Raw genomic sequence first — 18,879 nt, forward strand, 5'->3', positions numbered from 1 at the left:
CACGCACACACACCCTGAGGAAGATTTGCCTTATTTCAACTATGCAGTGGGTGCATTTTTTAAGCTGTAGTTGGTTTTAATATATGCAAATATATTAAGAATTGTCCTCGTTCCCCAAATGCTGATGTAGTACAGTTTGGATGTGTCTGTAGCTGTTTCCTCAGCTGTCCATACACCTGTGGCACTAATGCATATTCTTTCAATTGTACAGCTAAGTCACATAACCCAAACATCATTTATTTAGCTGCTGTGTTTGCTTTGCTTTCTACTGGCAAAGAGAGAGTATGAGAAAGTAAGAGAATGCTGCAAGAGATGAAACGGTAGCAGATGCAGCCCTTCAAAGAGAAGTTCAGCAACGTTTCACGGGGATGCATGCTAGGTAGCAGGGAAGAGGTACAGGCATGGAGTCTTCTGTCTGCATTGTGATGGATCTTATTAGGCTTTTTACATGGTAGCAAACCAACTGTGTATGGCGAGATTGACCTTAGCTCAGGGTCCCCTCCAAGCCTCAGTTGCTCTGTTGTGCCTTCTCTCACTCTCATGTTTGTGCTTCACAAATTCTTTGCTCCTTCCACTGCCCTCTTGTCATCCTTGGTGGCAAGGATGTGGGATTCTTGGAAGCAGCCAATGCTTGCTTAATTCAGCTCTCATTCAAGCCAGCACAAGCAGAGTTTGTTCAGTTTTGAAAATTCCCCTATCCAGATTCTTTTCTTTTTTGCAGCTCTGCTGCTTTCCCCTGCATGTCATCCAGTCCTCCTCTGTCCTCATGCAGCCCTAAACTGCAGCCTTTTGCAGCGTTGCAGAAGAGGATGAAGGATGAGAAGAGGAGGTCAGTGAAAAGTGCTTAAGTGAAAGCAGTATAACCATGAGTTGCAAGTCACTCCAGCATTAGACTGTAATTTTTAATCTGCATAGCTTGATTTGTTAATTACCATTTAACTGCTGTGTTTTTCAACTGAGTTCTAGTTTCTCTGTTTCACCTTTCCCCTGAACAAGACAGGCTGCTCTGGGTGGAGCAGTGGACAATGAATGCTGGGTTGTGCCAGAGACGTTCTTGTATTTTTAGAGGTTCTTCCAGTTATTTCTTCTGTCAAGGGGTCTAGTTGGTGGCCAGGTGTCATTCCTCAAAATACTGGAGTAAAAAAGGACTACCTTGACTGACCTGCCGCCTTCTGCTCCAGTGGTATTCTTTTACCTGAGGAAATAAACTAAATTCAGAAGGCTCATCTCTGTCCAAGTCGTGGTAAACCCTTGTGTAAGCTAAGGATGCCTCTCAGAATCATCAGCTGACATGCATTCAGTTTTATCTCAGCGTGAAAATATACCTAAGAAATAGGTATTGTGAATAGTGAAGAGCTGAGAGAAGGAAACTGAGCAGAGATTTAATAACCAGGTAGAACATTGTTTATTGAAGAGACTGGGACTTTTGTAATCTATTTTTAACCTAGTTCTGTCATACAGTTAGCTTGCATGCGTCTTAATCTTTTAAGCTTTAATTTCACTGACAACAAGTAATTCAGACTGGAGTCGTTACTGACCTTTGGCTTTATGATTGCATTCATGAGCTTTTTTTTTTTTTCTTCTCCTGGATTGTGGAGGAGTTTTGGGAGGGGAGAGGTGGAATATTGACTTTTTTTCTTCATTCGTGTGTGACCATCAGTGGAAAACATGTAAAACTGTGGAGGAGTAGTTTAAGGAGAACTTAATGCCAACTGTTGGGACTGTACACTGCTCTTGTAGTCCGCGGCACGATGTTTTTTGTGCTTGCAACATTTTATAGTGACTGTGGGCCTGCTTTTTTACTGATAGAATTGTGCTGCAGACTTGAAAGCAAGAAAGGGACAGAGTAATAAGCCAGACAGGGATCCAGCACTGAGACTTCCACTGAAGACAGAAATTGTTGTAGAAGTCAAGACTGTGGTCCTGATGGGAACATAGAGCTGCTGGCATGCCCATGTGTACATGAAACCCCAAGTATCAGAAGAACAGAGAGAGGATGCTGGCAGCATCATTCCCACTGTCCTACAGAAAGTCAGGCAGTCAGTAAGCAATTTAGATTGCAGACAGGGCAGAAAGATGTCAACGGAGTTGCAGGACAGAGAGGCATCAGTTAGTATAGAGATGCTGCCCAAGGGTCCTAAAGGCTGAATGGCTGCAGCCTTTCTGTATGCCCTAGTAAAGTCCTCCCAGCTGCACAGCCAGCAGAAGTTACCTGCTGCCTTGGCTCTCTTCCCTGCTGCTGTCTTGGCAGGGAGCTGAACGGGCTCCTCTGCCTCTTGCATTCTTCTTTGTGTTTTATCAGAGCAATCGTGGAGGACGTTCACCCACTGTAAAAGCAGCAGAGTGCTCCTTTTCTCTGATGTTTTCCTGCTGGGATGTTTGACACTGGCAGACAACAGAGCAACTCTGAGTGATAAAGCAAATCAGATTCCTTTCCAGCTCCCCCTTTAACCCAAGTGGTGTTATCTTGGGAATTGGGGACTTGTGGAGTTATAGCAAATTTGTAGCCATTGTGTGAGCAAACATGGTTTGTGTTAACTGTGCAGTCTGTTTGTTAACCAGAAAACACTGAAGGTAACTTTGTCCTGTTCTCTATGAGTGTCATGCTTTGTCTCCACGATGCTGCTACATAGCATCAACCTGTGTGAGGTGAATAAGCTCTGTCAGAGGTACCTGTTACACCATAACCCTTTTGGTCTCCTTTTGGAGAGGTCTGATCAGCTCTACAAGCATTTTGTTATTCCCAGAGTAACTTTATCTCCCAGAACTAGGCCAGCAGCATGCATGAAATCACTATTCCTGCACTGGGTGCCAGTTTAGCAAAGTGACAAATAAATGCTTAGCTTGAAGCAGGGCTGCTTGCATCACTTCTGTCTGGTAAGGCATGCAAGCCTAGATTTTGTGGTGTCAAGGGCCTGGCATCACCATCTAAGTTGAACCAGAAGCCACACAGTGAGGTCAGTGAGATTGGACCTACTGATGTTTTTTTTTTTCCTCCTCTTAAGGTCCTTGTTGCTGTTGTGATAGCACCTAGTAGTCTCAGTTGTGGATCAAAACTCCACAGTACTGTGTGTTATGCATATACAGAGCTAGAACATAGCTCTTGAGTCTGGAAGCTGGTGATCAGAGTATACAACAGGAGACAAGAGGACGGACCGAGCGGGCAGATGGGAAAGCTCAAGGATGCTGTGGTGGAGCAGCAAGGCAGCTGCTTAACACGTAATGAGTGATTTATGGGCTGTGTGGGCACACCAAATGTTTAGCATTGGTGAGGTGTTTATTGGAAGCTCCTCTCAGGCCCAGGGACAACTTGATGGTACTCACAGAAGACCATCTTTTGCTTCAGGAAGATGTGATGGGGACTGGTGCAATGGGCAGATCGGGTGCCAGGATTGCTGTCTGGATGGCGAATGATCCAGGACTGGTCTGGCCGTCATAGAAGTTGCTGTGATTTTTTTTATATTAGCATTTCAAAACCTTCTTCACAGAATTACATTCAATACTAGGATACAAATAGGGGAGGCAATCAGAAGAGTTGAAAATGGATTCCTATCAGCATCAAAACAAGTCTAGTTCCTAATTGCCACTAAACACCATCACTGTTTGAGGTCAAGTTTTCTCTGTCAAAATTCACACACAGATCAATAGTGTGGACTTAACCATTGGTAGGATTTTTTTCTTAAACCATTTGTAGTGTAAAAGCAAGGGAAATCACAAAATCTTTTTATGTCTGACAAGGACTGGCCAGTCTGAGGAGACTGGGAAATGTTTACCCTGTGGACACCTTCCTGTACTGTGTCTACAGCTGTTGAATTCTGCTGCAAATTCTGCACAGAATCGCCTGCAGTCCAGGAGACATCTGCAAATGCAGGTCTTCAGGGTCCTGCTGCCTTGGCTCTGTGGGAATCTGAGCTAAAAAGGCAGGCTGATCTGAATAACTCATGGACGATTATGACTACCAATTGAGCAGGGAAATATTTTTGGCTTTGTCCTGAGGTTTGGAGAGTGTCCACTGTTTCCATTCTGAGAATGTCACAGAGACAGATTGCTGCCGCACTAATGAAAATATCAAGAGCTGCTTAGAAAAGCAAATATTCTTGGGGAAATAATGAGAATAAATTGAGTTGGTCTGCAATGTACGAACTGGGAGCTGGAGTGACGGTTGAACTCTGCAGAGAATGGCTAACCAGCGGTAAAATTAGGGGGCTGGTAATTGGAAGGAAGCCTTTGTCCCAGTGAGTCCATTAGATCAGAGCTGCTCAGCAGTTACTGGCTTAGAGAGGCATGTTTTAAGGCCTGGATTTTTTTTTTAGCCTGACCTGTGTTCATATTTTATGTTTCACTTCAGTCAGGAGGGGTGTTTAGTCTTGGTCAAAGCCCTAAGCAAGCCCGAATGCTACACTGCAGGACCCTGGTGTCTTTGCCAGGAGGTGCTCAGTAAAGATTATGGTCAGGGGACTGAGCTGGATACTCGTAGTGTCCTGGGATGTTGGGACAGCTGTGACCCCAGTATGTTGACAGCAGGGAGACATCACCATGGGGTACAGAAGGCAGCATCTCCGTCTGCTCCCTAGCATTTGGTCCAGGACATCCTACTGTGCTGTTAGTCCCAGCACAGGAGCCTTCGGCTGATGTTGACTGCCTGGTGGCTTTCCAGGAAGGCTGCACAGGCAGCAGTGGCTTTTCATGCAGGAATCTGTCTAAAATTTCAACGGTTGCAGAGTGGTTCAGCATGCTAGGAGGGGACATGGTATCAGGGACCCCCGCTGTGCTGTCATGAGATAGTCCCTTCTGCATTTGCCTGGCAGTTTGGCAGCCAGTCTCGCCTATCCTTCACCTGTGCAGTGGGACTGTCCCAGCTGGAGCAGAAGGCTGCTCCAGCCACCATAGAGAATTTTCCCTTTTCTGTGGTTTCTCATACCTCTGCAGCTCTCAAACCCAAGCTCCTCGCGAAACATCCAGAGGTGTTTGGACCTTGCTCTCACCGATGTTTCTGTTCCCTCCAGGGACCGTAATGTGGGAATAAGCGTGATTGACTCACAGGTTCATGTCTGAGTCTGGCAGATGATCACTGGGGGAGCAGCAAGGGGGAAAAGTATACCCTGTGATCTCTGCTGTATTTGATTTGCAGCTAATGATTATTAGCTTTCAAGTGACTGATTTGTTCATTGCAGGTAGGATGTAATAATACCTAAAACAACGGAAGTTTTGTGAAAATTAACTTGGAGGTCCCAATGGTCAGGTAGCTCCTCTCTTTGTAAACACTGCTGGAAGACGGCAGTAATTATCTTAAGAAATTCCTTCCTGCCTTATATCTTCATTACAATTGCTATAGGACTGATACACTTAACAGTGAGAGAAAGTAGATGCAGAATATTTAATATGCAGTTGCTATTTTCCACCTTCTGTTTGGTCACGACCTTTCAAACAGCAGAAAGCCTGCAGCCTCTGAATCACAGACATCACCTTTAGCGCTCTGTTTGCTGTTTTTCCTGGCAGCTGAACACTGCCAGGTGCTGTGGGCTGCCTTGCGACAGGGAGTACCTGCCACCAGCTTGCCTGCATCCTCGAGGGGCTGCCTCTGGAGCCAGCAGAAACACTGCTGTCCCTTCTGGCAGGATTTGTCTTCTTCAGTGACAGGAAGGATTGTGACCCCGGTTTATGGGACATTTTACTAAGCAGGTGAGGCAGATTTGTTTGAGATGAAATGACCTCAGAGAAGGTATGAAATGCATTGGAAGAGTATCCCCAAAAAGCCAATAGTGTGGAAGGATGTGACCAGAAGTCTGGTGAAAGTCATAGATGGATCTACAGCCTGCTTTAATATAGAGGTGAATACAAAAAAGGCAGCGTCACTTTCTCACATTAATATATGATGCTTCATTGATACCATGACTGGTGAGGATGAACAGGCAGGTGGCAGGATCCTTGTAATTACCTGAGCTGAGCAAGGAGTTCTTAAAATAATAATGGCAAAGTTAAAAGGCAGAGCCTGTGTCTTGTCAAGGGAGATTGAGAAGCCCTGAGAGATCAGTCCCCGTCAGGGCTGTCCCACAGAGTGAGGCCCTTGACAGATTCACCAAAGGCAGTCAGGGGTATTCGGCTTCTCAGAAGTCAGGATTTCCCAAGCTGCTGTCAAGACAAGCGGAAAGAATTTGGCTTTCCTTGCTTTTCCGTACAGATTGACAGATGACAGAGCAGCACAAAATCTGAGGGGTCTTTTTAACTTTTCTGGTTTGAGCTACTGTCTTATGAGGGGTGTTTCAGCTGGCTGCATTGGTCATGGGAAAGGAGAGGGTCCCTCAAGGTGTGAACTGTCCATTGCGGTCCACTGTGGCCACCAGCCTAGTGATTCATCTGGCTCACAGCCTGCTTGCAAGCTGTCCCTGGAACTGTGAGCTGACCTCAAGGTCAACCACTGACTCTAGGCTTGGACCAGTTTCCAAAGGCTCAGACACTTGCCTGCCATCATCCGACATGTGGGAGCAGCTCATCAGCTGCACGTATATCCGCACACGGATGCACACAAGGCCTAAGGAGTGGGACCAGGAGTGAGCCATGGTGTATCATGGTCCTCTGCTTGCACTGGAGGAAGCTTGGTGGCGTATCTGGTGAGGGAGGTTGGGCACTGTTGGTGTTCACCCTCTGTGAGATGTATGTGCCCAGAAAAATGCCAAAGCTCTATTGCAGGAGAGCTCTGTGTGAGAGAGGCACCATCTCTGTGGTGGACAGCAGCCCTGGCTAGTTGGTGCCGGTCTTTGTAACAATGTAAGGGCTTCAAGGAACTGCCCCAGAGGTTTTATTCATATTCCAGAAAAGTGCTATGATTTTTAAATGCCACCATTTGTAGGAACTGTAAGAATCCCTTTATTTCTGTCTCGTTCACATACATATCTCTTTAACTGCTATGACTTTTCAGATTTGAATGAACCTTACACTATATTTAACCAAATAAGAGGCAGTGGAACCTATTAAATTTTACCTAGGCATGGTGAAGTAGATTTTCTTCTTATTTCTACCCAGCACTGACAGAGATGACAAACTGCTCATAACTTTTAATTTTGCAAATGAAGCACAGTTCTATCTTTAACATAAATGTGTGGGATACAAGGATCCGTCCTTGTAGGCAAGTTTTGCTGTGTCCAATCAAGTCATTTCCCTCTCTCCCAAGTACCTGGTGGAGAAAGTGTCTCGGTCATTTCGTGGAAGATATTTTAATTTTCTGCTTGGCTTGGCTGAGCAGCTGTGACTTCAGGATGATTGGTTGGATTTGCATAAGGTCATTAAGAGCCAATAATGATGTTTATTGCTAAGACATCTGCCATTTATATTCCTGGAGAGCAAGTAAAATTAAACCTCAACTAATATCACTGTTATTACCAGTGCAGTTAATGACAACGAAACCCATCAATAAGTGAAGATTTCACAGTGAACTGTAGGTAATTCTCTTCCTGAAACTCTCGACCCACTGGAGTGATGGTAGGCTGTGTGAGCCCAGCAGGCTCTCTTTAGATGAATGCTGATTTGGTTGTTACCGGGGTCATGTTTGGATAGAGGGGGGACTGGAATCCACACAATACTAAGCGTATCACTACCACATTCTGGAACTATGCATGTGTTGCATCTGGATGGGATAGCAAAGTATGTATGTGCTCTGAGGCTTCTCCCTTCCTAGTTCTCTTCAGCTGTGGCTCTGATACTTCAGCTCATAGGCTCTGCTGTGACCTCTCTCTTCAGTGGGTTGCAGCAGTGCCTGGGTTTGGTTGCTGTGAGGTAAAAAACAGGGCTTTGGTGGGGACTGAATTCTGCAAACCATGAAGAACTGAAGTGTTGCTGGATTTCATCTTCCCATCCTCTTCAGAATGAGAGCTAGTACCTGAGGTAGAGTCCTTTTTATTTTTGTATAATTCTAAATGCATAAGACATCTATTAACTACAAACTACTGCCAGTCTGATTTCCCTGAAAATCTGTCCCCGATCTCTACCCGAGTTCACTACTTACTGTAACATTGGCCAACAGTTAGTCATTTATCTTGCTTTGACATGAGATCCTATTGTATTATCACAGGGCTGATTTGGAGTTGTGTCAAGGATTTGCTGAACAGTAGTGCCAGGAAAACACCATCTGGAGGGGACCCCACCAGGCGTTAAGAGCCACCCTTTGGCTCTAAGGGTAGCTCCTGCAAACCAGGAGTAGTGTGCAAGGAGGTTCTCACTGTGTGTCTTGCTGCAGGTGATTGAAGAGGCTGACACAGCATGCTGCCGGCTGGTTGTGATGTTTCAGGGTGCCTGCAAGGTGTCACAGTGAGCAAGAGTTTTGTCAGTCAGCACAGACAAGCATTCAAAAACCAGATCCCAGCCTCTGTTAGGGTAGTGTAAGAGCTTCCCTAATTGCTTCTGTACAGTCCACATCAAAGAGGGGCAGCATGAAGACTGACCCAGATTCTCTGCTTCTGGATGCCTTTTGACAAGCCCTTAATGAGAATTTAAATGTATTGAATGAAAACTTGAGGGAGCAGCATCTGCTGTGAAGCCATCCAGTTGCCTGCCTGTTCCTCTCATCCCCAGCCTAGCAGAGTGTGGCAGCGGTATGTATTCCCTTGGCTTCCTGTCTCTGAGGAGGGGGAAAGACAACAGCAGGGAAAAGGGGCTCGAGTTTGCTGCCTGTTCTCTTAACCGGTCTTGCAGCGTTGCCGGGTAAGGCTGTCTCAGTTTACAGTCATCTTTCAGACTATAACTGACCACTGAAAGAAAAAGCTGCTTCTCCAGAAAAGAGCTTTGTGGCTCTCAGTACAGCCTCATTCAAACTTTGTGGAGTAAAATTCCAGACCGGTGATTAATTTGGAAGCACCCATGGACCTCAGAGCTGCATGGAAGGCCTACCCAAAATAGTAACCATGGTCAGTCACTAAGGAGCATTTGCTTGTAGTGCAGTGTTGTAGGAGATGTTTGTATTAAAACTATGTCTAATGAATTAGAGACGTTCTACCACTTCCCTTTAAAACTCATGAGAAATGCTCATCTTTGCCCAAAAACGCATTCTGCTGAACGGCAATCTCTCTGTCAAGATCTAACATCGATGTACCAAACTACATATGAGGAGTCAAGAACACCATGCGTGTGTCAGCTGGGAAGGAGATGCTTCCAGCTGTGAGGCAAGCAGTGGATTCATTGTCGGCGCATCTCTGTTGATCTCCGTAGACTCTTAAGGCTAATTGCCACAGGGATTGTCTTTAATCTTTTGACACCCTTGCCCGAGCATTCCTGCCTGTCCACATTAACAAATTAAGTTACTAGCTCTTAATACCTGAAAATCTAGACCTTCTGTGCCAGAGGGTAACAGAGAAACAAGATCAGGAAGATTGCTTCCAAAGCCTAGCATTTCCAGGCAGTGCTTGTAGCTGATCATTCAGCCCAAGAATGTCAAGCATAGAACGGGCCACGAGAGGAGAAAAAGCCCTGGAACAATTCAGAGTGAGAAAGACCTCTGAAGAATGTGGATGTGCTTAGATAATGTTCGACATGCTTCCCCTGGAAAGTTGAGCAGAGAAAATATCCAGCAGTGCATACCCCTCTGGACTGCCTTGCACCTTTGTTGGCCGGAGCCAACAGGAGCAGGAGCGCAAACATCCTCGCTAAGGTTGCAGCAGCCATGTTCTGCATCACATGCTTCATCTTCAGCCCATCACCTTAATGGGGAGAGCAGGTGAGAAGCAGGCTTTAAAAAAGCCAGCTGGATGGCCTCTGTTGCCACGTCTCTTCTGGATGGGAGAAGAGCTTCCACACTGCTAAGGTGAGAGAAATAATGTGGAAGAGAAGAAGAGAGAACGGCCAATTTTATAGAAGATAAATGGTGAAGCCCTAGGATGGGGCATGGAGTGTATTGCTACTGGGGCCCTGGGTGCCCTGAGCTAACTTAGGTGGCAAGAGCAGCAGGTGCCAGTAGCAACCAGTGCCAGTCTGATTTTCAGTGATCTCCCCAGTGGCTTATCTCCTTGTGTGTGCTAGATGGAGAAGATTGTATGTGCTGCATGGGGCCACTGCTTCAGGAGTTAAGAACTGCAGAAATCAGGGTGGAACTGATAAAATCTTGATTTCCCTGCTCTGCTCAGCCCTTCAAAAAGGGAAATAAGCATTCTGAGTAGTAAACGTTATACATGAGAGTTTGCAGGGTAAAAGTTTACCAGTGAGAAACCAAATATCTAATATGGGTAGTTTTACCCATAGGAATGATGCTGTGGCATGCAGGTGAGCATGCACTAGGGGTCCTCATCTGTGTTGCACTTGTTGGGGACTGCTCTCATTTAAGCCTGGACTAAAGAGCTCTTCCTTTCAGCTCTGGGGATGCCAGATTCAGTCCCCAGTGTAGTAGCCAAGAGAGGGCTACTGGGCACTTGTCTGGGGTTTGAATTTCAGATACTTCCTTTAAATGAAGGAAACGTGTAACCTGACAATCAGTGGTTTTACAGCTGCCTCCTGATGCTCAGCTTCCAAAGGACCAGCTCTCTGCTGGGTTACAGTATTGCTGAGTTAAAACTCAAATTTGATCATGTTTTTACCCAAGCTGATTGCTTCCCTGATTTCCTTTCTGCCTTAGTCTGCTATACTGCAGTTTAAGTGGTTTCCAATGCATTAAGATTTATGTGGAGTCCTTGGTTGCTGCAAGACTATATGGCACAACTCAGGCATTCATGGTCTTGACAGTTATAACTAGACTACACGATTCTTGTCAGCAGGCTGAAAGTACTGCCATTTCCCTCCATGCTAATTAGCTCCTTTTACCCTCAGTGCATGGTTACCTTATGTGCACAGCTATCCTGTATCAGATTCTTCTTCCCAGTGATCAAATGGTTCAAAGACTTCAGTTAAATGACTCACGCCCTAAGGAGAGCAGAGATTTAATTGCCCCGTAGTTACTGCATCAGGGAGACCTACTAGGATGTCTGTGAAATGTGAGCAGCCTGTACAAGTCCCAGGCATGAGCATGTTCCCTTCAATCCAATCTGAAATCAATGCAAGAGTCCTTGTGATTCCCACAGTATCTCGGTCTGTGACTTTTGTGCACTAGGTCCCTGCTAGATAGCTGCATTTAAGCATCTGGATCTTAATGTGCTCATTCAGTGTCTGAGAAAAATTCCCTGGAAAAATATTGCAGACTGCTTTCTTGATATTGTAGAATACTTGTAGAATATCAAAGAACAGGAGAGATACTAGCTTGACTCTTTGTAACTGGAACATCTTGCTTTCGCAGGTACACTGTGCTGCATGGTGACACCCCTTATACCCAGGAGAGAGTTTATTAGATAGAATAGCAACAGTTGCCAACAAGCCTGTTCATATGGGGTTTGTCATTTGTTTCGGAAGTGTTGTAACTTTTATGCAGAGCTTAACTTTACAGCTGTAAAATCCCCACCAGCATCCATGCTGAGAAAAGTGCATAGGACCTTAAGCAGTGTCATAAAAGCTGAGTGGAATAATGTCAAATTATTTTATAAACTCTCTTACAAAAATTGCTCAATCAAAATGAAGGGGCCTACTATCTATAAGATGTGAGATTTAATTAAGGATCTCTGAATAGAGTTATGAACCCAACTCCAGGTTTCTACATTTGGAAATTTCCATCATGAAGCATCTCCATTCATCTATCCCTACATACATTGAAATGTATGGTCAGCTGGTTCAAATCTAATCTTACTCAAGGACTTTAAAGGCCTGCTTTATTATTTTAGATAGGAGTTTCTTACATGTCAGTGGTTGCATAAAGAGACTTTACACTGGGCATTAACATTGTAAGATTTAATATGCAGAGAAATGTGGGAAACTATTTTTGCTAGCACTCTGAAATAGGACCTCTCTTTAGATATCATAGAAATGAAAATGAAGTTACTGTTTGTTTGACTGAATTCATGCAGAAGCATGACTGGAGGATGTGGTCAGAAAATTCATTTATACATTCAGGGGCCAGATCCAAATCAGTGTAAATTAGCCACCTCCCATCTGCCTCCTTGTGGTTTACACCTGTGAAGGATGTGACCCACAGTGTTTGAAATACACTCCAGAAATAGGAAGTAAAGATTTGAGGAGAAGCTTCTACTGAGGGGCCTTCTTAGGGCTCCAAAAAATGTAATCATACTAAAGATGTTACCACCACATGACTGCTTTTAATCTGCCCTTTTGAATACTAGTAATGAAGTTAAGGGCTAACTTACTCACTGGTATTTTTTTCTTCTAAGACCTGAATTCCAGGCTTGTTCGGCCTACAATGATGATTCCTCCTCATTTCTGTGGTTCTGGAAGGTGTCAAGTGAAATGAACTGCACAGCAATCCCATTTTATCCTCTGTTGCATACAAATTCTCATTTTACGTTCTTAACGCTTTGCTGGAGTGTTAACTTGAGTATTTGTCCCAAAACCTGTGCAAATGCACATGGAGCTGTAGTGATATCTGTTAGTGTGGTGGGTGAAGCCGTGCCTCTGCCAAGGTCCAGGCTAGCAGCATGCTGGGGACCTGGCTGCTCTGTGCTGTCAGACTCTTATTTTGCAGTACGACTTCTGTTGCCCAAGTTATCCTCCCCTGAATGAGTTGGCATGGGTCAAGTTGATGTTTTTAGCAAGGACAAGCCCATCATCCAGCAGTCTAAAATTCCTGGAAACCTAGGGTATGAGATGCCAGCAGCTGGACTCACAGCGGACGTAGGCACTGCATGGCGGTAGGACAAGGATGGGGAGGACCCATATTGCTAGGCAGTAGCTGGGGACTGTGTCTGGTGGTGCTCCCCTGCCCACTGGACCATTGCATACCTTGCACTCTTGCTCAGCGTTTCAGGTTGGTTTCCTCTCTCAAGGAAGGCAGGAGTCCCAGGCTGGGGAAAATTAATACAAGAAACAGATGCAAACCAGAGGGGTGGGTGGAAGGAGTGGTCACATCCTGTCCCAGTCTCGACAGGACTGTTCATCTCCTGTGACCATTCTCCATCAAGGCACTCGTTGCCAAGCATCAGCGCTGGCACAGAAGGCTCCTGCTGGTAAAGCTGAGCCCCTTCCCACTGCCCTGACAGCAGCAGCACTCGCAGCCTCCTCTGTGGCAGGCCATCCCATGCCTGCCTGTGGTTCAACCGCCTCTGGCTACAGCACACAGCCAGACCTGGGGGACAGCTCAGCCTGCAGGGACTGGTACTGCAGGCTCTGTGGTGTGTGTACAGGAGGGATTTCGGGGTGAAAAGGATATCAGATAGCCTGCTGAGCTCGTGGAAAACTTCTGTCATCCATAAATACTTGGGACTTGATTCCCCCTTCTATGGCTTTGACAACACTGGTGTGATTTAGCATGTCTGTGACTTTGCATGGAAGTCATCTGCTGCCCATGACTGTATACCTTTTGCTCTTCAGATTTGGCCATCCCCCCATCTCTCTAGTGGCTGTTCCTCGAGCAGCCACAGAAAGCCAGGGTGTTTCCTGACTTGGGTCTCCTCTTTGTGTCCTAGCACATGTGGGGACAGCTTACGCAGAGTGACGGGCTTAACTTTGTCACGCACCGTTAGTGTGGCAGTCGTGCTGCTGAGAGCCTGGCTGACATCCTCTCTTTGCCTGTTTTCCCAGGTCGTTGCACTGTCATCGTGGAGTCTCTTGAGAGATTCAATCTACTATACACTGTCTGTTGTTGCACTCATTGTGGTAAGTTTTTGAAGGTTATTCTCTGGGAGCCCACATGTCTACTGCCACCTGTAAAGGGAACCTGCTAAGAAATCATAGTCTTGTAGCTAAGATCCTAGCTCCAGGAGACACTGGTTTTCTGCTTGTGGAAAAATGTACTTGTGATCTCCCTGGTTCTGTAGAAAAGCTTGGCCCAAGGGTAGGAGATCAAGGAGTGTCCAGAGCCCAGAGCAATAGCTGGGGAGAAGTGAGGTGCCCCAGTCCCAGCGCAGCCATGGAGTGCAGAGCTGAAACTGCGTGCTGCAGCCCCACTGCCCACTCTGGAGCTGTCGTGGTTTAACCCCAGCCAGCAACTAAGCACCACGCAGCCGCTCACTCACTCCCCCCCATCCAGTGGGATGGGGGAGAAAATCAGGAAAAGTAAAACTCCTGGGTTGAGATAAGAACGATTTAACAGAACAGAAAAGAAGAAACTAATAATGATAATGATAACACTAATAAAATGACAACAGTAGTAATAAAAGGATTGGAATGTACAAATGATGCACAGGGCAATTGCTCACCACCCGCCGACCGACACCCAGCCAGTCCCCGAGCGGTGAATTCCTGCCCCCCCACTTCCCAGTTCCTAAACTAGATGGGACGTCACATGGTATGGAATACACTGTTGGCCAGTTTGGGTCAGGTGCCCTGGCTGGGCATGAGAAGCTGAAAAATCCTTGACTCTAGTCTAAACACTACTGAGCAACAACTGAAAACATCAGTGTTATCAACATTCTTCACATACTGAACTCAAAACATAGCACTGTACCAGCTACTAGGAAGACAGTTAACTACATCCCAGCCGAAACCAGGACAGTATCCACCCCTTATTCTATACCATTGACGTCATGCTCAGTTCCCATACCTTTAGTTACATTATGATCAATCATCACCACCTTTCCATCCCTTTGAGACATATGAACAATGATATATATATATATAAGTATACACACACAGAGATAACAGTTCTTTAGTTCATGGGTTATGTTCATAAAATGTTTGTTGAGTTCATTTAGTTTCTGACTCTGGGCTCCATCTATCACACCAGTCTGTCTGGGCAGGAGGGATGGTGCAAAGTCCTCTCAGTCGGTAGAGCAGAATTGGGCTTCAGTGTGGTGTGACGAGCAGATGACATTTGGCGCAGCAGGAGGATGGTGTGCACCGTTGGATTGTTGCATGCTGGAGTCAGTTCTGGTTCCACCTCTACTGCGCTTTGCTCAGTTTTATCACAGTTCTTTCTTGCTTGATCCAAGTGATTCTTACTATAGTACTATGGATATAGCATATAACAATTATAGTAATGATAACATACAGTAGCAGGGTTATATAGCAACTAATATCATACAGTTTAATTCTGGTTATTTTCACCTAAAATCAAATCCCCTTGAGGCACACATCGGACTTCTCCATCTTTTCGCATCACCCACCAAGTGCACCCAGGCCCTTGAGCAAAAGCAATCCCACGAATGGGTTTACCTTTGCCTGAGGCAGGAGTAACCCAGACTGTTTTCCCTAACATGTTTTTCATGTGCACTACTTTTATTAGTTGAAGTTTCAACAGTGTGTTTTGGTTTGCCTTCATTCTGCACATGCCTGTATACTGTACATATTCTGTAGGTGCAAAGGCCTATTATCTGTCTAATCTCAAACAGAGGATTTGCCTCAACCTGTTTGTACTTTTATTCCCCACACTGCAAGGTCAGCCTTTTCACACCTCATGAAAAATAACTTTTCTACATAATTGTTAACGATGAGCTGCAAAACAAAAAACTTTTTTTTTTTTGCTATGACAGCTTGACAGTACCGTCATACGAAAAAGTGTTCCTAAACAACAAGCTTGGCCACACCCACTAGTTGTAATAAATTACATTGCACAAGCTTAAAGATATCTAGCAGGCATTCTCTTAGTTTACTCCACGGGAAGCACAGATGTGGGCAGCTGCCTGGCTTTTAGCGTCCTGTTGTTTGGATTGGGTCTTTCATTTATTGCATGGTGGCAGACAAAAATCTGTTGAATCTGTCATCAGTTTTTAAATTCCTAAAGCAAGGCAGGTTTTTTTCATGGCTGGTTCATCCTTGTGGCTGTCAGTTGCTTCAGGATGTTGAGAGCCATTCTCTATTGTGTTGTGTCCAGTGCGCCCCTGAAATTCCTAGCTATGTGTCCTATGGAATGAGAAGGTTGTATGACTCATTGAACAGACGTCTCTGTTATCCTTAAGACTTTTCTCCTATACTTTATTTCTGTATAAGCTGTTCTTCATAATTACAGAGCTGCAGCAGTCCTTTTGTTTTGGGAGGGTACCCCATAATATCAGGATACTGTTATTTTTTTCCTAAGCCTCGGGTTAGCTTCTCTCTAGATGTATGCCCACTCTTCTGCTCATCTTACCAGCTGTGAGATTCAAGGTCCTTCAGGCAGCCAGGTGTCCTGGTTTTGGCTGGTTACACCATGACACCAGGGCAGATGGTTTCGGCTGGTTACACTATGACACCAGGGCAGCAGGACTGTGCAACTCCAGGCATTAGTGGAGGCTTGAAGGCATTGCCAGAAGTCTTATTCCCATGTAACAGCACTACGTGACTAACTGTGGCTTGGGAGGTGTGGAGTGTGTCCCACTTCTCTTCGGCATTACTCCACATCAATCATTGCAAATGACTTTTAAACACCTCTTAGAGAAAAACAGAGATAGATGGGAGGAAGGGAAACCATTTTAAATGGTTAAAGATTTAGCTCCCAGCTGATTTACCAACCCCTTTATATGCAATATTGCTCCTCAGTTGATGGCAAATGAAGAGTTTTCCTTTCAGAGTCAAACACTGCTTCAGTTTAAGAAGTTTCTCCTCCCCTTCACTCAACCAGGGACCCCTGGCTTCACAATGGCTTGGGTCTTTCCTATGCTTTTAAGGCAGAATCAAATTTAGGTGGCAGCACATTGTTCTGCAAATACTGACTCTCCAGTCCCCAATGTCTCTGCTGGGAGACAAGCCACAGGCTCCATGCAGACCGTAGCACGACCTGCATGCGGTTCCCCCTATTTTAGAAGGCATGTAAACGCTTTGCCGTGTAGGGATAATTTGCCATATCAGGGCATTGAGACTTTGCTGCAGCTGAAGTATAATCATCTTTCTTGAGGGATGGTACTGCTTGTAGAAGGTTGCTCTCATAGTATTTTAAATAGCGGCTTGAGGTGCCGTATTGTAAGTTGTACTCCACTGGTGTCTTCACTAATCATAAATACACCTGAGGGGAAATAAATACATTCCTGCCAATGTTGAGATTCAGCAGCTTTAAAAAGCTTGATATTCTGCTGGATAAATCAATGTGACTTTGTCTCCTTCCATTTCCACTAGCAAAGGAATTGCAGTGCTGCAGTAATAAATAGCAAAGCAGTATAAACTCACCTGTTTGGTGCTCCAGGCCGTTTGATAAGACTGAGTGAACTCACAGAGATTCGAAGTGGATGAACCTCACCATACTTACCTCACCTTGATTCAGCCCTGTGATTTTTTCCTTTTTTTTTTTTTTTAATCCTTAAAATACTACAATGCTACCTTGTCTTCTTGTAGAGCTTGGCAAAACTGTTACTCTGTTTCCCTTGAAAGGCAAAAGATGCCTGTGTATCTTAACTGGAAGGGACGTGGTCAGAGTCATTAGTGACAGAAGTGGGATGGGTGCTATTTTTAATCACAAAGGTCAATGCACACGCTTTGACGTCCCATCACACCAACACATTGTAAGCTAAAACAGGCCTTGTCAGATTAGATCACGGTGACTGGGAGCTGTAACTTATAACACGCGTAACGTTCTGCGGTCACGTTTTCTTCCAGTAAGCAATGTAACGCTTGCTTGGTGCTGGCTGTCGGGCAGGAGTCGCTCTTTACGGGCTAATACCGCTGAAGGGAAGTGTTTCACTGTGCCTTCAGAGGCTCGTTCCCTTTCCCTCCCTTTTCTCTGGTGCGCTGCCATGGACGCCTTTCCCCGGTGCCAGCATGGCGTTCCCGCCTCTCTGCGCGGCCTGGAGCCGAGAGCGGGCGCAGGTGCTTGGGAAGGGCTCAACGGGAAGCAGGCTCCTGGCCCAGGCTGACGGGGCAGAGCGGGGGCCCAGGCCGTGGGGCCGCAGGGTGCCGTGAAGCTACCCCAGCTCCGACCTCCCAGCGGGGCCCCGTGCTGCCGTGAAGGGCCGGCTCCCTCGGGCACCCCGCTCGGCGGCCGGGCGGCCTGGCTGGCCCTCGGGCCTCCCTGCTGCAGCAGCCGCGGCAGGTGGGTCCTGCGGCAGCGAGGGAGACGTCCGCCTGGGGGGGACGGAGAGGCGGAGACGGAGCGGTGTTGCCAGCAAGGGAGGGTGGCAGCCCCCTCTGCTCGCAGCGGGACTGGCGGCGGCGGAGCGCGGGCCGGGGAAGAGCGCGGGCCGGGGAAGAGCGCGGGCCGGGGAAGGGCCCGGCCGTGGAGCTCTGCGGCCACCTGCCGGTCACCGCCCGACGGCTGCCCCCTCAGACCCTCCCGAAGGCGGGCGCAGCGGGCCGAGCACCCGTCGCCTCTCTGGCATCGCCCTGTTTCTTCCCCGGCACGGAGCGTCTCACGCACGCAGGAGGAGGCGCGTTTCTTGCCCGAGGCGGCTGGCGCAGCGTCGTTAGGAAGGCTGCGGCACCCGCCCGCAGGTGTGCTAAAGCGGCTGTCGCGGCGCTTAAATTTCAGCTCGCGTGGTGACCGTGTGGATCTTAAGGAAGTAATGCCCCGGGCCCGGCTTGTAGCCGGCAAAATTTCACAGCAGCTGTGGCGCTGGCTGTAGCTCTGCACACCGATCGTCCCCTTGCCACCCGAGGACAGGTCAGGGGAAGAGGCCGTGTCTCTGGTGAGAGCAGCCGTGCGGTCCAGAGGCAGGTACAGCCCCTTCTCTGACTCACTTCTGCTTTCCCTGTAACCGCTTCTGCTTCGCTGCTGCAATAGCCCCGGTTACGCAAGGATCCCGTGGTATTTGGGAAGGAGTACCTGCCTGCCTTTACTAGGTGAGAGAAACGAAGGGTTGAAAAGTTCAAAGGCTGGGCAGGAGGGCAGTGCCAAAACAGACCAGAGCTTAATCCCGTTGCCCTGAGCCCTGGGTCACTCTGCCCACTCTGTCCCCCGCTCAGGTGATGAGCTGTTTTCAGCTGTGGTTTCATGTGTAACGTGCCTATTTTTAAACC

The 18,879-nt window shown here is 46.7% G+C and overlaps 1 protein-coding gene across 2 annotated transcripts in view; it reads left to right on the top strand.

Annotated features, from left to right (window-relative positions):
* Positions 1-18,879, top strand: part of SLC24A3 (solute carrier family 24 member 3) — a 181,514-nt gene that overhangs the window by 133,443 nt on the left and 29,192 nt on the right. For both annotated transcript variants that reach the window (XM_069787790.1, XM_069787789.1), the window contains exon 7: positions 13,600-13,674. In XM_069787790.1, the coding sequence (XP_069643891.1) occupies positions 13,600-13,674 (75 nt within the window). The remainder of the gene's footprint in view (positions 1-13,599; positions 13,675-18,879) is intronic.

Source organism: Haliaeetus albicilla, chromosome 7 (genome assembly GCF_947461875.1).
Source record: "Haliaeetus albicilla chromosome 7, bHalAlb1.1, whole genome shotgun sequence".
NCBI lineage: Eukaryota > Metazoa > Chordata > Aves > Accipitriformes > Accipitridae > Haliaeetus > Haliaeetus albicilla.